Source organism: Cheilinus undulatus, linkage group 9 (genome assembly GCF_018320785.1).
Source record: "Cheilinus undulatus linkage group 9, ASM1832078v1, whole genome shotgun sequence".
Lineage (NCBI taxonomy): Eukaryota > Metazoa > Chordata > Actinopteri > Labriformes > Labridae > Cheilinus > Cheilinus undulatus.
In genome coordinates this window covers 47637329-47660359 of record NC_054873.1, presented here as the reverse complement: position 1 = coordinate 47660359, position 23031 = coordinate 47637329, and the positions used below count along the sequence as shown (strand labels likewise).

The following is a 23031-nucleotide window of genomic DNA, read 5'->3' as shown; positions in this document are numbered from 1 at the left end:
TGATCTTTTCTTTGTTGGAACAATACTTTTGGCAATAAAAAGACAGTTTATTTCCTGTTTAAATGGTACCACATTTGTAAGGAACATGCATTTGTGGGATGAGCAGACAATGCCAAACAGTTTACTTTGCCATTGTTTGGTGGACTGGATGGTTGTTGAATCACATTCGTCAACCAGCACAATGTGGTTGTGTTGGTCACTCTGGCACGCCCAAGCTGATCCCACAAGTGTTCAGTGGGGTTTAGGTCAGGATTGCTGGCAGACCATTTCATCCTCTCCACTCCCAACTTGTGGAGGTAGTCTCTGATAAACCCGGCTCTGGACCAGTGTTGTAGAGTTCAGTCCCAGACTGTGGAGATATGGGATTGCCACTGGTTGCAGAATCTCATCTCCTTATCCCCCTGCATAGGGATTTCCTCCAGTGATGACGAGCCTCGTTTTCCCAGTGAGGGAGATGCCGCCCCACACCATCCAACTGCCTCCACCAAAAGATGTTTCTCAGCAATCAGCATAGCATTCTCAGTGTCTTCTCCACTCTTTGACCCTAAGATCCAGCTGCTGCAGGCAGAATCTGGACTCATAACTGTACCAACCATTCCTCCACATGTTCAGGTTCCAGTGCACTTGTTGCCAACACCAATGTAAACAGCTCCAACAATGAAGGGCAGTCGTGGCAGGCCTCCTGGCAGTGGAGATTAGCTGTTTGCAGTCTTCTGGACTGTCTGGACAGAGAGCCATCTGCCATATCGTCCTGCAAACCTTGACTACAAATCTGTAGAAGACAGCCTACAGTTCCTAAGTGCTGACAAGGTGCCTCTGACATCCCCTGTCATATGGAACTCCACCTTCATCTGTAGCTAAATGGCCTGACAGTCATCTCATATAGTTAGCAAATTGCTGTTTCCTGAGATATCTAAACTCTGCTTGGGAACAGGGGAAAGACTTCAGTGCTATCATGGACTTGGTTCACGCAATTTTTTTTGGACAAATTTTGGAGACATCTAAAAAAGACCCTGATTGTTGGGACACAGGACATGGATATGAATCAGTTAACCCTGTGTAGAACCTGAAGTTCATCTCCACGTTTGTGCACATTAGCCTGTTTCACATTTGCCAGCAAACTGGTGACTGGTTGTACTGTTCCTGAACTTCAATAGCACTGTTTAAAATAACTGAAATGAACTTTTCTGGGTGGTTACAGAGGGTGAAATAAGGGTGTAAAGAGGGTTAATGTGGCAGAGCTGTGGGGTTTTACTGATAAAAGAAAAAGAACAAACATTCCGAGGGTTCAGGATCTTTTATATCAGTTCCTCTGTTTGATACTGTATCTAAAAGGCCAGGACACACAGTGTGACTGAGAGAGAAATAAAAGGCTCAGGAGATACGATAAAGCCATTAAACCATCCACACACATATGTGAAGAAAGTCTCAGTGACTCCCTCGCTGTCCTCCACATCACTACTTCAAACACAGGGATCACATCTGCAGAGACACGACACCTCCATGACATCCCTGAACACCCAGTCCTACACAAACACAGCGAGGGGGCAAACGCTGCACCACACACGGGCTGTGTTAAGAGCCAATCAGCAATAACTGCAGCCCCGGCAGCCTGGCCAGTGTTGACTTTGTTTATCAGACGTGAGCTCAGAAGTGAACACTGCAGCCCTAATCCATCAGGTCTTTGTCCTCGTGTCCCCATGGCTCAGTTCAGCTGGCTTTCACCTCGCCGCACAATCCTCCGGGAGAAGCCTGATTCATCCCTTTGAAAAGCCTGAAAACAGAGCGGGAATATATTCACTCCCTCTGTGTTTGTGTGTCTGTCTGTGCCTCCTGTTGCAAATGCACCCTATTCACTTAAGTACATAAACACACAGTGGCAAACAGACAAACAGGACTGGAAGTAAACACTCCTGCACAACTGAAAATATCCTTAACACACAGATATCCACAGCTTTGGAAAATCTCTAGATCTGTTCTCATAGGCTGGCTGCACACAGGACGGTTTTGGGCCTTCAATAATCAGGGGAGAGAGGTCTAATTTGGGGTTTATTGCAACCGCTTTGTCCCACTAACCCTTGAAAGTGTGGTGTCATATGATGATTTTATGAATTGTTGAGGATTCACATCCAATTGTCTATTTTTGGAAGGGGCCAAAATTCTTGGAGGGTGATTGGTCGAACATTCTGTCTGTCCTATTCATCACAGGCCAATCAGATTAACAATGTATGTAAGAAAGTAGACATGCACAGTGCCAGAGAACTATTAGCTATTGTTGCAAACTAACAGTGGAGCTAGTTGGTGAAATAAATTCATTTGGGAGAGGAGCAAAAACATCTTGACTGCCAGATTGGAGAATTGTTTCAGACTGTAGCTGTGCAAGATGGATCGGCCTGATAGTCGACATGGAATCTGGCAAATCCATCTGCTTTGCAGGGTTAGCATACATTTGAAGCTCACACACGGCACTAGCAGGAGTCTGTACAAAGGGGATAAGCTACATCAGACAGTTTATGAGATCACTTCCGTACTTGTTTTTCTGCCAGTTTGAAGTTTGATTATTCGTTGACATAATCCTTAAATGTTAGGTGTGCATACAATGGTTTTACTACAGGTGATCAACATGTCTGATTACCTGCAAAAGCCAATAAGAGCATGCAGAATGGGAAGTGTTATCAGCCAGATTTTGCAGCTCACAAAGGGGCTGCATGGCAGCTCTGGGGTTAGTGATGTTGCCTCACAGCAAGAAGGTCCCTGGTTCGCCTCCTGGTCAGGGCCTACCTTTGTTGAGTTTGCATGTTCTCCCTGTGCATGCATGGGATCTGTCCCACCACTAAAAACATGCTCATTAGGTTAATTGGTGACTCTAAATTGGCAGTATGTGTGAGTGTGAGCTGTGTCTATACAGTGCATCTGGAAAGTATTCACAGCGCTTCACTTTTTCCACCTTTTGTTACGTTACAGCCTCATTTCAAAATGGAATAAATTCATTTTTTCCCCTCAAAATTCTACACAAAACACCCCATAATGACAACGTGAAAAAAGTTTTTTTGAAATTTTTACAAATTTATTAAAAATAAAAAACTAAGACATGACATGTACATAAGTATTCACAGCCTTTGCTCAATACTTTGTTGATGCACCTTTGGCAGCAACTACAGCCTCAAGTCTTTTTGAGTATGATGCCACAAGCTTGGCACACCTATCCTTGGGCAGTTTAGCCCAATCCTCTTTGCAGCACCTCTCAAGCTCCATCAGGTTGGATGGGGAGCGTCGGTGCACAGCCATTTTCAGATCTCTCCAGAGATGTTCGATCAGATTCAAGTCTGGGCTCCGGCTGGGCCACTCAAGGACATTCACAGAGTTGCCCTGAAGACACTCTTTTGATATCTTGGCTGTGTGCTTAGGGTCGTTGTCCTGCTGAAAGATGAACCGTCGCCCCAGTCTGAGGTCAAAAGCGCTCTGGAGCAGGTTTTCATCCAGGATGTCTCTGTGCATTCCTGCATTCATCTTTCCCTCAATCCTGACTAGTCTCCCAGTTCCTGAAAAAATCCCTGCAGCATGATGCTGCCACCACCATGCTTCACTGTAGGGATGGTATTGGCCAGGTAATGAGCAGAGCCTGGTTTCCTCCAAACATGCGCCTGGCATTCACGCCAAAGAGTTCAATCTTTGTCTCATCAGACCAGAGAATTCTGTTTCTCATGGTCTGAGAGTCCTTCAGATGCCTTTTGGCAAACTCCAGGTGGGCTGCCATGTGCCTTTGGCCTTTGGCTTCCGTCTGGCCACTCTACCATACAGGCCTGATTGGTGGATTGCTGCAGAGATGGTTGACCTTCTGGAAGGTTCTCCTCTCTCCACAGAGGACCGCTGGAGCTCTGACAGAGTGACCATCGGGTTCTTTGTCACCTCCCTGACTAAGGCTCTTCTTCCCCTGATCGCTCAGTTTAGACGGAAGGCCAGCTGTAGGAAGAGTCCTGGTGGTTCTGAACTTATTCCATTTACAGATGATGGAGGCCACGGTGCTCACTGGGACCTTCAAAGCAGCAGAAATTTTTCTGTACCCTTCCCCAGATTTGTGCCTCGACACAATCCTGTCTCGGAGGTCTACAGACAATTCCTTTGACTTCATGCAGGGTTTGTGCTCTGACATGCACTGTCAACTGTGGGACCTTATATAGACAGGTGTGTGCCTTTCCAAATCATGTCCAATCAACTGCATTTACCACAGGTGGACTCCAATTAAGCTGTAGGAAGATCTCAAGGTTGATCCGTGGAAACAGGAAGTAGCTGAGCTCAATTTTGAGCTTCGTGGCAAAGGCTGTGAATACTTATGTATGTGTGATGTCTTAGTTTTTTATTTTTGATAAATTTGCAAAAAATTTCAAAAAAGACATTTTTCACATTGTCATTAAGGGGTGTTGTGTGGAAGTTTGAGGAAGAATTGAATTTATTCCATTTTGGAATGAGGCTGTAACATAATATGTGGAAAAAGTGACGCGCTGTGAATACTTTCGGGATGCACTGTATGTCAGCCCTGCGACTGGTCCAGTGTTTCCCCATCTCTTGCCCAATGACAACTGGGATAGGCAGACCCAAGAAAATTACTGAACTGAAAGCCTTTGCACATGAGCAATGGGCTAAGATTCCTCAGCTACCAGAAGCTGGTGTGTGCATCTTGTTTGCAGCAGGTCATAGAAGAAACCTGATTTGCACTGGAGGTTGGATCATTTTGATTGCAACTGTATGAAACAGTCTGATGTGTAGGTTTTTAATGACTGGTATCACACCTCCAGCAGTGATCAGTGGTAAAAGCCCCTCTTCTGCCCTCCAGGCATCTGCACTGGTCATGTGACTGAAAGCTATGACCAGTCAGAAGATCATCAACTGGATGTTGTGTACTTTCATAACTCACAAACAAAAGTGTACCATCTTTAAATAATTCCCAGAGAGGATTTAGCCCATGCTTTTTCTTATTTCATCAGCCAGTTTATGACATTGATAGTATTCCATATTTTAAAGTCACATTAGCTCATGCAGGTTTCTGTGGGATGTTGTATCTGTACAATCACTACTGCAAAATTCTCACTTTAGATGGCAGGTGTATGGTCTCACTACCTGGCTGAATCATCTATTGCCTGTGTTTGGAGGATTATAATGTTGAAAAGATGTTAAAACCGTCCTTTTGTCTTTGGTCTCCCACGTTTTTGGAGTTGGTTAAGATTTAAAAATCACTGCGTGTGCAGCCAGCCTTTAAGCAGCTCTCAACATCACCGTTGTTTAGTGTTTTGTCAGCTCTTGTCTCGTCCAGGCTGGCTATTGATTCAAAAATAAGGGGGAGATAAGAACTACAATTTGCCTCTCCAGAGCACACAAAACAATTGGGTTATGCATGAAGGCTGCCAAATAAAAATTACACACATTTCACTGCAAATGATGCTGCAGAGATGCATCTCCTTGACCTCCAAAGATCCAGCACAGACACCAAAACAAAGCCACGTTCATGCACACTGATCAAAAACACATTCAGAGCACTAACAAACACACACTTACATTGACACATGCACAATTAGTAATCAGGAGACTATCTGTGAATCTGGAGGCTGGGAATGAAAGCCAGGCCATGCAGATTGTGATTCAAGGTGAGAAAAACAATCAGGGAAAGCAGGAAAATTAGTGTTGACAATGCAATCAACAGGAAGCTCTAATTCCACCTATTTGCCACCCTCCTGGCTCTTTTATTATGTAGCTTCTGTCAGACTGAGCTTCCATCCTCAGCAGCTTTACAACACGTCCTCCAGCCACACAATCACTCAGTGCACATGTACCGTTTTCTAGATTATTAGACGAGGAAAGAGTTCTTGCCTTCATCCTCTGCATGCACGCTTTGGGCTGCCAGCATCTCTTTTGTGTTCGATATTTCACACAGTGGGAGCTTCTTTTTTTATGCCACCGTGATGTTCTGGTGTGATGTTTTTAGAAAAGCAAAGAGCAGGTCTGAGACAGATCAACAGCCTAAACACCACTCACTACCTCTTTGCTTTCTCTCCCTGAGTCTGTGGGGCCGCCAGGATTGATGCACGAAGATGATTTCAGCCAGAAACGCTAACCTTTTGTTCCTTTTTACTTTGTTTACACAGCAACTGTGTTTTTGATGCCTCGAAATGAGAAGTTTAGAAAATGGTTTTAAGAGTGCATATTTTGAAAACAGCACAGTTTCTGTCGCTGCTTAAACCGCCGACATGTAGTCTCTCTAAAACACAGACGTAAAGCACATGTATGCACAACTGTTCCAGTCAGGAGTCATGCACACGTAGGTGGACCACAACAACAACGGCTGACTCCTGACTCAACATTTATTTAAAGTTTATCATTTTCATAGCTTGATGTCACTTAAAGCAGGAGTTCTCAACTTTCTCAGCCTGTGATCCCAAAATAAAGGTGCCAGAGACCGGGGACCCCCACTGTACCTGAAAGTGGTTGAACACAGCCATGCACAATCAAGAATAGTCATGTGGAGACAAGCTCGTCCATAAGGTGGGATACAGGGGGGAGCTTTCTGGGGCCCAGCCAGACCAGGGGACCATGGAGGTCAGCAAAAGCATGGTTCAGTGTAAAGTTAAGCTGTATATATTTAACCTGAATAATAACCACTCATATCAATAAACAACCATCTTTTTATATTCATTTGTGTCATATAAAAGGTAAATTCCTTTTCTTAAACCAGAAATAAAATGGATTAAAAATGACTTAAACAGGTTGATAATGGCAAAAAAAAATGTGGAAAAAAGTGGTGAAATTGGATTTTAAAAGTAGCAGAAATGGGTGAGAAATGGCAAAAAAAAAGCAAAAAGTGGCAAAAAAAAGGTATAAGTGGCAAAAACAGTATAGATAGTGGTAAAATGGCATTAAAAAGTGGCTGAAATGGCTTTAAATTGGCAAAAATGGGTGGGAAATTTGGTGAAATGGGATGAAAGGGTTAACTAGGACAGAAAAAATGGCAGAAATTGGTTAAACTGGCAAAAACGAGCACATCAAATAATAAAATGTGGTTAAAATGGGCAAAATGGGTGTAAAATGTGGTTAAAAAAAGTGGTTAATAGAGGCAAAATGGGTCAACAGAGGCAACATTAGATGAGGAGTGGAAATGATTGGTTAAGAAGTGGCAAAAACAGGGCGCGCCGGTAGTTGAGTGGTTAAGGCGCATGCCATATACGCAGGCGACCCAGGTTCGAATCCAGCCCGTGGCACTATTTCCTGCATGTCTCTTCCTGCTCTCTCCCCTGTTTCCAACTCTATCCACTGTCCTATCAAATAAAGGCAAAAAGGCCAAAAATAAATCTTTAAAAAAAAAAAAAAGAAGTGGCAGAAAAGAGGTTAAAAATGGATAAAAATTGGTTTTAAGTGGCAAAAATGTATCAATAATGGCAAAAACTGTGACTAATAACTGTGGAAAAATTTAAAGAAACTGTTCCTCAAGGTAAAAGTGCAAATATCCCAGCCTCTATAGTCCATGATATCAAAAAGATTCAAAGAATCTGGTGAAATCTGTGCAAGGGACAAGGCTGAAGGTCAGCATTGGGTGATGATGATTTTGGGCCCTAAGGGGCCACTGCATCAATCAATTAATTATGAATATGAACTGGAATTCACTGCAAAGGCTCAGGAACACTTCCAGAAATAATCGTCTGTCATCAAAGTTGGCAACACCAGCTGTATCATGCAGAGAAAAAGCTATAAGTTAACATGATCCAGGCTCAGCAAATCTAATTTAGAAACTACCAGCGCCATGTCCTGCAGACCAAATCGTCCAACTTGTTCTCAGTGCCCAGGTCTAAAGCCTGCATCTCTGATGGTATGGGGTTGCATTAGCGCCTATGGCGTGGGCAGCTTACACATCTGGAAAGGAACTATCAATGCTGAAGAGTAGAGAGAGGTTTTAGAGCAACATATGCTCCCATCCAGACTGCATCTCTGTCAGGGAAGGCTTTGACTATTTCAGCAAGATAATGCTGAACCACATACCACATCCGTCACAACAGCATGGCTTCACAGTCGAAGAGTGGGTCCTGAACTGGCCTGCCTGCAGACCAGATCTTTCACCAACAGAAAAGTGTTCTATTGTGTATAAAATATGGGTTTATGAGATTTGACAATCATTGCATTCTGGTAGATTTTACACAGCACCCCAACTGTTTTGGAATGGGGTTGTACATTTGAACTGGAAACTTATGAAGCTTGTGTTGATTGTAATACTAGCATAGAGCTTGAATATTTTTCCAACCATATGGCATCAGCTCTATTAACCCTTTGAACGCCAAAGTCGCAAAATTGCGACAAGCAAGATTGCTGAATTAAACAGGCTCTAACAACAAATATGGGCCCTAATGTTGTTACCACTTTACACCAGGAAACGGCGGACATGAGTAATGCAGCATTTGGGGGGGAGTGTAGTTGGAGCGTAAAAGAGAGAAAGAGAGTGAATTGTAGCGAGAATACTCACAATGCCAGGAGGAATAGTGGAATATTCACCCCTGTGACTATGACATTCAGTCATCCGGTGAGACCGAGACTACTGGTGCTCCGGAGCCACCGTGACTCTCTGTGTGCCATGTGAGTCCACAAGCAGCCGGTGCTTTTCCTCATCGGGGCCGGGGTGGGAGTAATCAGCGAATGCTGATGAGAGGACGTGGTGGGGGTTTCAGGGGTGGTCAATACACAACGTTTAGTTGTCCGGTGAGACGGAAACTGCCGTGCATCTGTGAGCAGCCACTGCGAGTCTGTGCGCCATGAGAGTCCACAAGCAGCATATACCAAAGCTGATGCTTTTCCTCATGGTGGCTGGGATGGGGACATGGTGGGGCTTGCAGGGGTGGTCAAAACACAAATATTGATGAAGGTAGCGGAAATTAAAAAACACCGCAGAGGTAGGGCAGATGTGGTAGAAGCAGTGGCGGTGGAGGCCGCCTGGTGACGTCAGAATATGCAAATAAGATGAGTGAATTTACTCCCACCACAAACTTTGGGTCATACTGAAGATTGTTCTTATTTACAGTATGACTTTATCTCTAACCACTTTCAAGCTACAACCTTTGAAATCTTGATATCACAAGTGAATATTTCTTGGAAAAAACTGTGGCGCCTAAAGGGTTAAGGCTGATAAGCCATAAAGGGCTTTGTCAGACATAGTCAGTGACGGGTTAAAGTTGTGGGTACCGTCCTTATCCTTCCCCCGTAGCCTGCAACACTGTGACGCATGGATTTTAAACTATGATGCTAATGCTAACAAGCTGTAATGCCCCAGAATGGAGTCAGAAATCCTGGGTACATTGCACATGCTTTAAAATGCACCCAGAAGATCTGACAACCACAGAGCGATCTTTAAATGGACTTACTAAAGTGAAAAGGAGGACTGAAGTATGGAGGAACAACAGATATAAAGCTTCATATTTACCAAACCTCTACATCAATTCAGTTTCACATCAATCACCAATGAACTGGGCTGATGTGAGCCTTCAGGCTCTGCTCTGTGTACTAGAAATCAGGTCCACATAAATATCAGGAAACCTGGTTTGTGACCACATATCTTTATCCACAGTCCAGGGAAAGGTCTGGATCTCTGTCAAGTCCAAGTATCCCTAATTTAAGCAGATACTAGTGTGTTTTCTACCATTTTCACCCACTCCTCATATGAAAGTGACATTGGTGCTAACCCTCTACTGTAGCTCCAGCTCTTTGGGTCAGCTTGGCACTCCTACAGAAGGGTGCCAAAAAAGCAGTGCAGTATGGGTACGGGACCCTTTCCAACTTTTATAATGGAAATGCAAACAAACACGTACCGTGCCATACCTGCCTCTTCCTTTTTTAAAATGCCCTTTATGGGCAGGGGCGTAGCTAGGGATTTTGGGCCCCAGAAAGACATTTACACAGGGCCCCCCTAAACCAGCTAGCCAAGTAACAAATGTTGCACAATTTTTACAAATATCTATGCATATAAATGTATTGACTTTCTCATAATTTCCCAATGTGTGAGCAATATTTTTATCATGGTTAAATTAAATTTACTTGCATTGTTTTATTTTAAAGATAGTTTTATTAGCAATGGCAAAATACACAAATAGTATCCACTTCTGCCATATACAGTTTGGACAATAAAAATGATTTTAAGACTTAAATTAAATCAAATGACAAAAAAATTAAAAACTGATATTAAAAAAAATAACAAAAAGAATAAGCTAAAGTAAATTCACCATACATAGTCATGACAATATTTTAAATAAATAAATACATTCTAAAGTAACAATAATGTTTACTATCAACTAATTATAAAAGTGCACTTATAAAAAGAAAACCAATTTAATAGTAAAATATAATAAAGATTTCTTGCATTATTTTAGAGTTCTGGACCATAATCATTTGGACATTTTTAAAGGTGGAGCAGGGCCCCCCAGTGTTTTATTTTGCTCTATTTGGTACAAATTTCAGTCTGTTGACCCATTCATTTAGTCGTTTTTGATTCAATGATGACACTAATTACCAAGAAAAAATAAATAAAAACTCTGGGCCCGGGTAATGAGTACCCTTTTCCCCCCGGTGTTGGACCCATGTTTGAGATTATAAATCATTGCATTCTGTTTGCATTTGCATTGTACACAGTGCCCCAACTTTTTTGGAATTAGAGTTGTATTTATGTCAGGATGCTGGTGAGTGGATGCAGCCAGAGACAGACACTGAAGGATGGAAAAGAGGAAATAATGAGAGGATTAAACAAAGAATCTGCTGCGGTTACTGTTTTACTTTCAAAGAAAAAAAAATCTACATTCTATAAACACACGGGGCATACAGGATTACATCTGACAATGTCATTGCTCTTTATCACCACCTCTGCTGTTATAATAGTAATCAAAGTGCTGTTCGCTGCAAAACTTGGTTAGACAGTCACATGCTTTAGTCAAGGTCAAGTTCTGCTTCACAGAAATGCTCAGAAATATCTGAGAGAGCTTTGAATTCTTCAGACTGTTCTTTGAAGATTCAGACAAATGTACCTTTAAAAAAACATGATATGACTGAAGATGAGATCCGTATGTCTGCTTTCTACATCCATCTGTCAGTTTTGTTGTTAAAAACATCAACCGGCTCTGTTGCCAAGGCTACAGGCTCTGAACATACTGAGCACCTAAAGGAGGCTCACCATCGATAAATTCATCACATCTGTCCTTTTAGAGAGTAAAACCCAGTCTGTTTATCTGACAAAGTTAACTCTAAAAGGGATAAGACTCACATTGTGGGTTCAGAATAAGGTAGCTGAGTGGGGAGGGATGAATGGAGCCTGGGAAAACTTCAGGTTAATGGCTGATGGACTCACATCGTCTAAACGTAGGAAAGGTTGAGAACCAGCCCACGACCCCAAAATAAAGGTGCCAGAGACCGGGGACCCCCACTGTACCTGAAGGTGGTTGAACACAGCCATGCACAATCAGGAATAGTCATGTGCAGACAAGGCCGTCCATAAAGGGGGATAAATGGGAGAGCTTTCTGGGGCCCACCCAAACTGGGAGCCCATGGAGGTCAGCAAAACCATTGTCCATTGTAAAGTTAAGCTGTGATATCCATATTTCATATTTAACCTGAAAAAACAATTACTCTTACCAAAGAATTTTTGTGTGTGTGTGTGTGTGTGTGTAGTAAATAGCCTTCTTAAAAATGTAAATCCCCTTGAAGAGGGGGTATTATGCTTTTTTCAAAGCTGTACACTATCTCTGTGATACCCACGTAGTAGCTTCACATGGTTTACAGCTCAAAAAACTCCTCATGTTTCTCACACTGGCGTCCTGAAAAACCCTTATTTTAACCTCCGTCTGAAACACTTCATTTTCGCTGCTGTGGCTAATTTGCTATGCTAGTACTTGTAAACTTTGAAAGAACCGGTCCGACTGGGTAAAATAAAGCAAATTTTGATATACGTCTGTACGTGTTAGACCCGGAGTCTGATCCTGATAGTTTGGAGAGAGAAGGGGAAGAAAACCAGCAGCAGCGAAGGATAGAGCAGGATGTATCTGTTAGGTAAGTGTTTAATTACTGTCTTACTAAATGGCTAAAAGGCCTTGTGGGGGCGGTTTGTTCCACTTTGCCGGCAGCACAGACGAACCAGTCAGGAGATCCTATTGCAACGACCTCATCAGTTCGCTCCATCGAAATCTGGTCTCAGGAAGATCTCGGAGAGATTTCCAACAAGCCGTTTTCATCAGTTTACACTCTAATTCCAAGATTTCTGCCTCATACGTTTATCTTGAAGTTTGAAAATTTGCATATGTGAAGTATGGACACCTAACATCGTGACTTTATATTATTGTTTTAAAAATGGGAAAAGTATAACACCTCCTCTTTAATAAAAAAGGAATAAAAATTGGTACAATGGGTTAATAATGGCAAAAAAAATGGTGGAAAAGGTGGTGAAAAATTACATAAAAATGGCAAAAAAAAAGTGCCAAAAATGGGCATAAATAGTGGTAAACGGAGATTAAGAAAAAATGTCTGAAATGGCTTTAAATTGGCAAAAATGGGTGGAAATTTCATGAAATGGGATGAAAAGTTGATTTTAAAAAAAGAACTGGCGAAAAGGGTTAACTGAGAAAGAAAAAATAGGCAGATTCTAGCAGAAATTGGTTAAACTAGCAAAAATGGACATATCAAATGGTGAAATGTGCTCAAAATGGGAAAAATTGGAAGTAAAAAGTGTTTAAAAAGGGTTAAGAGTAGCAATTATGGGTCAACAGAGGCAACATTAATTTTAAGTGGCAAGAATTTGTTTGAGAGTGGCAAAAAAGGCAGAAATAAAGCGGTGGAAAGAGTTTAAAACTGACAAAAATAGCTGTTTAATGATTAAAAATGTGTTAAAATTGGTGGGGAGAAAATGATACAAAGGGGTAACAAATTTGACAAAAGTGGTGTAAAGTGGCAACAGTGTTATTCAAAAAATATTAGTTTTTTTTTTTTGTTTTGTTTTTTTAGGGCAACTGAAGACCCCCTCTCAGTATCTCGCAACCCCCAAGGGGGCCCCGATTCCAAGGTTGAGAACCACTGGCCTAAACCAGCTGGGTTTAGATTCAGTGTGGGAGCCGTCTCTTTGCCCTCTTTTGGTGGGTCCTCTGTTACTAAAGGAGGGGAAAGACAAAGAAGACAGAGACAGGAAAAGAAGAAATGGTTTTGGCGGATGGATGTGAAAGTAGAATCAAAGCAGAGAGGAGGCGGATAGCGTGTGATCAAATACACTCAACGCCTTAAAGAGATGTTCACAAGGAATGCTTTCTGTTCCCAAATGGAGCTTTATAAAAAACATGATTATAACAAAGTCATCCTGGTAAAAATACACTCTTTGTAATGAATCTTCACACCTTTAAGCAAAATATCAACAAAGGAGAATTTTATATCAATGACTGCTGCATTTTCAAGGTTTTGCATCATCTGAGTGGGAAAACCATGGCTGTGAGTGTTCTCCCTGAACCACTCTTCTTTATTTTTCACCAATTTTCAAAAGGATAGTTATAAATTTTGTAAATTATGTTTATTCTTCTGTTTAGAGCCCAAGACTGATTAAACTTGACATGTCTGAAGACTAAATTTGAAGCTAAAAACAGCTTTAACTACTGAACTTATAAGGAGATGGAATGTGCTTTATTTTGTCTTCAAGCTTTCTTCATCAAACCATAATTTAGAGATATGAGCATGTATTAGAGGCCATAATCTAAAGCTCTGCAAAATATGCAGCAATGCTTCTCTCAAAAGTGCAAAAACCAGTTGTTAAACCATGCTAAATAGATTTTCCATCATCATAAAAAAGAGAGCAGGGTGCTGGTCAGGTCAGTGAAGCAGGTGTCCCATGGACAGACACTTCTCATCCCAGCGGTGGTTGGTTTGACTCCGGATCCTGGCGCTGTTTGGTGAAGGTCATCCCCTACTGTCTCTATGAACAATGTTTTATCTCTGCAGCTGTCCTTCATAACAAAGACCAGAAGGTGCAGAGAAATCTTAAAATGAAAAAAAAAGACAAAATTGTATTTATAAACTGTTTATTAGAGGGTTAATGGATGGATCAATGGATGGATGGATGCAAGCATGCATGGATAGATGGATGGATGGATGGGTGGATGGATACCTGCATGCATGCATGGCTTGATGAGTGGATGATGGACACATGCATGCATGCAGGGGTTGATGGATGGATGCATGCGTGCATGTATGCATGCATGTATACATGTGTTAATGGATGAATGATGAATGCATGTATGCATGGATGGATGGATGAATGGATGGATGGATGAATGGATGGATGGATGAATGGATGGATGGATGGATGCATGCATGGGTTAATGGATGGATGGATGATTGGTTTACTTGATCGATGATAAATAGAAGGATGCATGGATGGATGGATTGTTAAGTTGAATGATAAATGGATGGATGGATCAGTAACTAGAGGGGGGAGGCTTTGTCTGTTCTGAGGCTGCCAAAATTAGATTTGCTAATATTGTTAAAACCAAGATAAAGGAGTTAAAGTTGTTCATACAAAGGTTGTTCGATAAGAAAAGCATGCACAGGCCTTTTTTAGGGTTTTATCAACAAAACAATCCAAATCTAAGTTTATACTTGACGGCAGAGTGTCACTTTTCTTCTCTCTTGGGTCCTGGGGGGGCGGGCTCTGCTTTTTTTTTTTTAGGTACGTATAGGGGGGTTAAAAATGGTTGGGAAACACTGAACTAGATGGATGGATTAGGCTTGATCAACGTCATGTTTCCCCTCGTGATGGGTCGTTTGTGAACGAGACAGTTCAAAGATCCGGCTCTTCTACATGCACAATAAGAGCCGGATCCCGTCATAGAGCCATTTGTATAGTTCTATAACTATTAGCATTATTATTCGTAAATAGATTGTGTGTTTCTGTGTTTTATTTCTTTGATCCTCTACCACTGGCACGTCTTGCATTATGGACTCATTTTTGATGGTGTAACATTCATATTTTACGTCAAGTATGTTAAACATCCCAACCAGTGAGCAGATTTCATCTGACCCACAAGGTGTTATGAGGAGACCATAAATTTTGAACAATAACTACATGATATTTTCATCAATTTTAAATAATGAGCATAGTTGGGGTAAAATACCTGCCCAAATATCAATCATATGTTATAACATTGCAAAAATTGGCAGGCCAAACAGATACCCGAATGAAGAGGAGTTTGGAAGCCAAAAGAACCAACTCTTTTTGCTGGGCTGAGCCAAATGAGCTGGATCACTGAAGAGTCCAAATTCCCATCACCAGTCCCCCCCCCCCAAGAAAACACAATTTTTATAACCAAGGTTGTTAAAGAGGAAACTAACAAAACTGCATGAACAAACAAAATGGGTTTCTAAAAGGTGGCAGGGGATTATGTCTCCACTCTGCCACCCACTAAGTCTATCAAAATGACAAATGAACTGAAAATATGACCCACAAACAAAAACAGGTATGCGTCATTCAAGTAAGAGGAAGGTAAAATAATAATATTTTAGATTTTCTCCCACTCACAAAAGCACTCAAACAAAAGTTCTTTTTTAAAATTCAAACACAAAGAGAAAGCCAACTGAAGGTGTGGACCCTCACACACACACACACACACACACAACCCAACAGAAGAAGCAGCTCCCTATATAACCTCCCAGCCCTGCTGATCACCGACAGCTCTCAGCTGGGAGAAACACCTCAGGTGGACCAAGTTTCCCTAAACGAGCAGGGGAGTTTTCACTGATTTTCCGGGGAAAAATCATCAAGTATAAATCTAACTATTGATAACACCTCCCCCCTAAAAGACAACAAATCGAACAGATTTGATGACAAATACTAAGCAACCTCCAACTCCAAAATAAAAATAAGCAAATGTTGCTAAAAGTAACAAAATGGCTCTAGATGTTTGTGCAGACCACAAAACCATATAAAGTCCAAATCATCAACTTAGATATCCAACAACTATATTTACCAATTTTTCAAAAGTTCATGACTTTTTACAGGATTTTTTTTAACTCAAAATCAGATTTTTCTTCCAAAAACATAAAGTAATTCATAGAGAATGATCCAATATGCACCAAAATAATCTTATAAGCCATCATTGACAACTCGGGACGAGCAATGGGCTACTAAATTGTCCTTTCTTTGGCCTGCTGGATTTCCAGCAGTAGTTCCATTAAACTCCATCTGAGTCGCTGACGGTTTGCTGAAGCTGGTTCCTGCAGGAGTAACTCACAGTTGGGGCTTGTGTAAACCACCAAAAGACCAGAAGACCAGGCATAGAACTCAAAGAATCCCAAAACCAGAATAAAAGCCAGACTCATCATTGTCATAATTATCGTTATGATAACATCAATGGGGGTCTGCCTTTTTTATTTCTGAGAGTCAGGTTGGAAATGATGCAATCCAATGATGCACCTCAAGGGGAGACAAAACAGGCAACCAAACCAAAACCTGATCTCTGACATCAAATGAGTTTTGTGGGAAAAATCATCAAGTACAAATCTAAGTATTCATAACAATGTACACACACATAAACTAACTGGCAGGTTTAGCTATGTTATTTAACCACCTATGACAAATGAAGTGCTAAGATAAGTCCTAAGCTCATGTCTAGGACACGGAGGGAGAGGACTTTCCCAACATATTTTATGGCACCCTTTTAAATTTAACACAGGATATTAGATCCAGACCAGTTGGTTGAACATTTCCATCTGTAGATGGCAGTCATTATGCATATTTCTAACATTTCATGTTGAATTTTGAGATTTGAACCCAAATAATTAAAACAATACTCAGTACACGCAGGCTTTCTGCTGAAAAAAATGGGCCTGGCTGTTTGATTACTTAGAAGATCCTGTAGAGTGAAATCCAAAATATGTGTTGTACCACTCTAGATATGTTGGAATCTAGTAGCTGTAAACATATGAAAACACTGAGATCTACATGGGACTGAATTTTGGATTGAGACCGTTAAAAAGTTTTTCACCTCTTCCCTGGCTGGGTTTGATGTGGGCGGGGCCAATTTGTGGGCTGGTGGTGTCACCGGCCCACGGTGGGGAATGACCCCGCCCCTTTAACACTACAATATAAAATCACAGAGCAGTTCATCTCAGTCCAGTCTGTTGTTAGCTGATGTCACTGCCTTTATTGAAAGTTAACAGTCAGTTAAATGCAGTTTTTTTGTTTATTGTTCAGAAAATCTGCTAAATCCATCAGCTACAGTGGTCTATGGATCATTTAAAGCATCATAAATTTGGAATTTCCCCTTGCGGTACTATTAAAGGATAATCTTATGCTGAGGTCAACAAAAGGTCAAGGGGCAGGATCATGGCTTGAGTGCTTTCCACCATTCAGATTGTAGCATTTTTAAATTTGAGAGGCTCGTATTTCTCAGAGTGGGCGTGGCCTCAGCTCATTCAACAGACACACCCACACCATGCTGTAGCAGACATTACAGCCCCCATTTTCATGATTTTGAAGCTTAACTTTATAAACTTAAAGATGTTTTATTTGACTGAAGTTTGACCTGGTGGTTCATAAAAAAGTGACCTGTCAAACAACAAACCTAAATACAGATTTATTTTCACTTTACAGGGTCTTTAACAATGCTTTAAAACCAGTGGCTGGTCTCATAAATGCTTAATGATGTTGATAACACTGTTCCCTGTGGGTTAACCTTGTTATTTCCTTCATTTTACAGGTTTTCTCTTTGTTAATCATTGCAATTGGAGTGTATGCAAAGGTCCAGAAAGCCACAGGTAAGAACTATTTCTGCATTTGCTAATGCACCAAGATGTTTCTGCAGAGTTTTCAGACTAGAAAATGAGTGTATTTACATGGGCTTGAGTATCCTAGCTTTAATTATACACCCGTAAAGTCTTATCCTTAAGCTGCCCTTCCTTCCAGACAGCACATCATGCATCATTTACAAGAGGTCTGTGGTCACTTTATAGCATGTTTAAACACAGGCAGGGATGCTGCTGGAAACAGACACACTCTTAAAGCATTTATCTTAAGTATGTCAACATTACAAAGTGTGTTTTTTTTATTGTAATTAAAAGGATGATATGGCAAATGTTAGATATCCAGGGGAAATCTATTATCAAACTATGATACTAAAGATCATATAAGCACACTCAGTGTCTATTATCCCACTTAAAAATGTACATAAAGTTTGAACTTCATCATATCACGCCTCTCAGGCTGTTTCACTGTCCTCTTCAGACCTTCAGTCACACCTGATCAACCTGTCACGTTTTGTATGGTGACAACTTTTATCTTTATCCTCATTCAACCTTGATCAAAATGTTCAGCTTTAATTTGTAATATCGTGTGGATGGACGACAAAAAGGATTAACCTGGGCTTATCCCACTGATTACGCTGCTGTATCCTGTCTGATCCCTAAAGGGTCATCGATATTTAGGAGAATAAAGGCAGCCGGTGTAGATGGAGAAGATAGGAACACAAAAAAAACAGTATGAGGGAGAGGGAATTTGTTTGAATCAAGGCTAGACAGGAGGGCAGAAAAATAATGAAAATAATGACAGGGAGGAGATGAGATAAAGGTAGAATAGAGGAGGACAGATGTCTAAACAGGTTGTTGTGTTCCTGTCTCTGTGCCAGACACGGTGCGGGACACATTCCTCATCGACCCGGCTGTCATCCTAATTGTGGTGGGGGTGGTCATGTTCTTCATCACTTTCTGCGGCTGCATCGGGGCCCTCCGAGAGAACATTCGCCTCCTCAAGACAGTAATAGACACAACAGACACATTACTGATACTGCTGCAGTGTTTGCTTATGGTGCAGCAGCTCATATCAGCCAGCACTCAGTCATACATCTGATGTGTAATAACAAATCTGACAGTTATGATTCTGTCTTAGTCAGAAGGTGCTTTAATATTGTGATCCTCTTTCTCGCTTCAGTTCTCCTTCAGCCTGACTCTGGTCTTCCTCACCCAGCTGGCCATCGCTGTCCTGGGATTCTTCTACTCAGATCAGGTACAGGTTCCTGCATGCATTGCACTGGATTATATATTATTTCATACAGAGTCTGGTAACCGCATTGTGATGAGCAACAAAAATGTTTTTACATGGCAGCACAAATGTGTAACTAAATGCATGTTAACAAGGGAACCAATGAGTAACCAGCTGCTAGTTAACCAGGGAGGTAATGAATGTCTGTCACTGATCATCAACTGGCGGCCCGGGGGCCACGTTGGGCCCCCCAAAGCTTCCTGTCTGGCCCCCGAAAGATCGTTAAATTCAGAAAAGGAGGGAAAGAAGATTTTAAGAGTATCCTGGCTTAAAATGTCTGCAGCTGTTAAACCCATCCCATAAAAAATAACATTGAAATGATTTAATATTGATCTGTTTTTACAGAGATTTACTGTCGTTATTAATAAGTATTTTAAAAAGGGTTAAGGCTGGCAGAAGTGCTGCAAAAAATGACCCAATAAAGTGGTGAAAAGAGGTTGAAATGTGGCAAAAAAAAATGGTAAAAGAGGAAAAAGGGCACAAAAGATAACAAAAATTTGTTACAAATGACTAAAAAGTAGTGCAAGAAAGTAATGAAAAGGGGTCAAAAAGTGGAAAAATTGATAGAAGAGTGGCACAAAGGGGATAAAATGCAGGAAAAGTGGTTTAAAGGGGGTTAAAATCTTTCAAAAATTGTGTTAAAGAGGCAACAATGGGCAAAAAGTATCAACAGTGGGCAAAAAAACAATGGGTTAAAAGTTGGGAAAAACTGGTTGAAAAGTTGCAAAAAATGTTTAAAAAATTGATAAAAGGGGTTAAAAAGTGGCAAAAAAAAAGAAAAGTTGCAAAACTTGGATAAAAGAGTGTCACAAAGGGGGTTTAAAATGCAGGACAAGTGTTTTAAATTGGGTTAGAATCTTTCAGAAATTGGGTTAAGGAGGCAAAAAGTATCAATGATGGGTTAAAGTGGGCAAAATTGGTTTTAACGTTGCAAAAATTGTTGAAAAAATGTAATGAAAAGGGTTTTAAAAGTGGCAAAAATAGAAGAAAAGTGGCAAAAATTGATGAGAGTCACAAAGGGGATAAAACATGCATGAAAAGTGATTTAAATGGGGTCAAATTGTGTTTGAGGCAAATTGAGGCAAAAGGGGGCAAAAGGAATCAAAAAAGGGATAAAAGTGTCAAAAATTGGTTAATATTGGTGCTAAATGACAACTAGGGAGGGCCCATTCTCTGTGATTTTCAGTGGTCCGGCCGATTCTGTTTTCAGGCCTGTCTTCTTGTGGCCTGCTGCGTTGTAGATAATAGGGATAGATCTCACTGGTAAGGACTATTGCCCTGAATGTTTTACAGAAAGACCTAAAACTTAGTGACCTGGTCTCAGTGGAAGCCTTTAAGAGGAGGTTGGATTATCTGCAGACAGTTAGATCTGTCTGCAGATGTTGGGTGTGCTGCTGTTTGACAATTAATTTGCGTGACTACTCACTGTATGTCTGTAACTAATATATAGTTGTAACTCATATACATATCTATCTGTATAAATATATATATATATATATCTATATAAAACAACAAAAAATATATAAAAATATATATAACCACAAAAAATATATAAAATACATATAACAAAAAATATATAAAAAACATATATAACAACAAAAAATATATAAAGTATATATAACAATAAAAAATATATATAGAATATATCTAACAACAAAAAATATAAAAAGATATAACAACAATAATGTATTAAAAAAACATATAAAACAACAAAAAAATATAAAAAAATGTATGTAACAAGGAAAAATATATAAGACATATATATAACAAAATAATATATTTATAAATATATATAACAACAAAAAAACATATATGTAACAAGGAAAAATATATACGACATATATAACAAAATAATATATTTATAAATATATATAACAACAAAAAAACATATATGTAACAAGGAAAAATATATAAGACATATATGTAACAAAATAATATATTTACAAATATATATAACAACAAAAAAACATATATGTAACAAGGAAAAATATATAAGAAATATATATAACAACAAACAACATATTAAAAAAATATATGACAAAAAATATATAACAAAATCTATTAAAAAATACCTAAAAAATATATTTAACAACAAAAAATATTTAAAAAAAAATATACATATAAAAAATATTTAAAAATATATATAACAAAAAATATATTGAAAATATATATAACAACAAAAAATACTAAAAATTATACATAACAACAAAAAATATAAAATAAATATATAACAACAAAAATATCAAAAAAATATATATATATATTCAACCAAAAATAAATATATATATATAACAACAAAAAATATTTTAAAAAAAATAAAAAATACATACATAAATTACAAAAAATCTGAACTTTTTCATGACTAATTTATTGAGCAGCATCTGTATGCATCTTTCATATTTCTAAAGTTCTACCTGGTTTAGAGATATGTTAAAGTATTTTGATGAAGGTAGCAGGGTTATGGTGCTCCTCTAAAAATATCATCGCGGTGAATTTATGAGCAAGTATTGTTGTGTATTCTGGTATTCATACTTCAGTATGGGTATATCTTTTAGTTCTCTGGCTTTGTTAACTGAGAAAAGATGCTTCATAATGTTTTATTCACTCTCTGTGATTGCTCTCAGCTTAGTGGAGAAGAGGTCCCTACTACTCTGCGCCTGGGGCCTTTAAATTCCTTTATCCTAATTGGCATAGTTAGTCTGTAATGATTGAGAATCAAACTGTTTGTTTACCAGGGAACACATGAGTAACCTCCTGCTAGTTAATGAGGGCATGAATGAATAACTGACTGCTGCTTTTCCTCATTTCCTAGTCACTATGCCCATTGTCTGTAGTTTAGCAGTGTTTTCTCATCTGTTGCCAATAAATGATGCCTTAAGTGTTCACAAAAGTCCTCATAAAGTTCACGTTTGATCTGCCGCTCTCTTCCCCAGTGACAGTGACTCCGGCCACGCTTGGCCCCTTAGCTCCATTGATTTAGTGCTTTTTCTCTCAGCTTTTGGACATTCAGTGCATCTGTAAACGACAGTGTATAAAAGTTAATAAGGCATGGAATCCACAGAAGGGCCCGCTGAGCTCAAAGGGGGAATGTATTGTCTGAGCCACACAGAGAGAACAGCACACATACAGCAGCACTACAGAGTCTGTGTCGCTGCCTGTTAGCTGTGAAAACGTCACAGGAAAGAAAAGAAAATATCCTTATTTCATCTCGAGAATGCAAAGACTTAAAGGGATTGTTTGGACTTTTTGAAGTGGGGTTGTGTGAGGTTCTTGCCAGTGGAGTGAACCCTCACAGGCCACACTTTGCTTGAGCTGGGTTGGCTTCAATACTGCCTTAAGTCCTTATGGTATTGATCAACAAGGTGCAGGAAACACTCCTAAGACATTTTGGTGCATATTGGCATGATGGCATCCAGATTCATTAGCTCCACATCCATGATACAAATCTCCTGTTTCACCACATCACAATCCTGTAGTGGCCATCAGGACACGAGGACTCTGTGGTCATAAAGACATGGACATGCTCAACTAGGCCGTGGTGTTTCAGTGATGCTAAGAGGCCCAAGATGTGCCAAAAATATCCTCCACACTGTGAAGTCCCTAGATGCTGCTAGATGTTGCAACAGGACAGGATGGATCCATGCGCTCATGTTGTTTATGCCTAATGCTGATACTCCCATCTGAATTACAAGACAGCATTTTCTCAGTCTTCCCTTCAATGAACACTTTATTTCAGCAGGATGTGTTTTAATTACGGATACTGAGGCTGTAAACAGAAAAACTTCCCTCCTGTGTCTGCCTCTGAGGTTCAGGGAGCTTGAACAAAACTGGACACCAGGTAAAGCAGCTGGTCCTGATAAACTAGACTCTTTTTTCTTAAATTGGCTGCTGATTTCATTGCAGATCCTCTCTCTTAAATTTCAATTTCTTCACCAGTGACAAAATTCTAA

General features: G+C 40.0%; 1 protein-coding gene across 1 annotated transcript in view; it reads left to right on the top strand.

The window, feature by feature from the left end:
* LOC121515053 (tetraspanin-9-like) overlaps nt 1–23031 on the top strand; it is a 258707-nt gene that overhangs the window by 208877 nt on the left and 26799 nt on the right. Inside the window, exons 7-9 of the mRNA XM_041795620.1 lie at nt 17745–17802; nt 18669–18796; nt 18971–19045. Of these exons, the coding sequence (XP_041651554.1) occupies nt 17745–17802; nt 18669–18796; nt 18971–19045 (261 nt within the window). The remainder of the gene's footprint in view (nt 1–17744; nt 17803–18668; nt 18797–18970; nt 19046–23031) is intronic.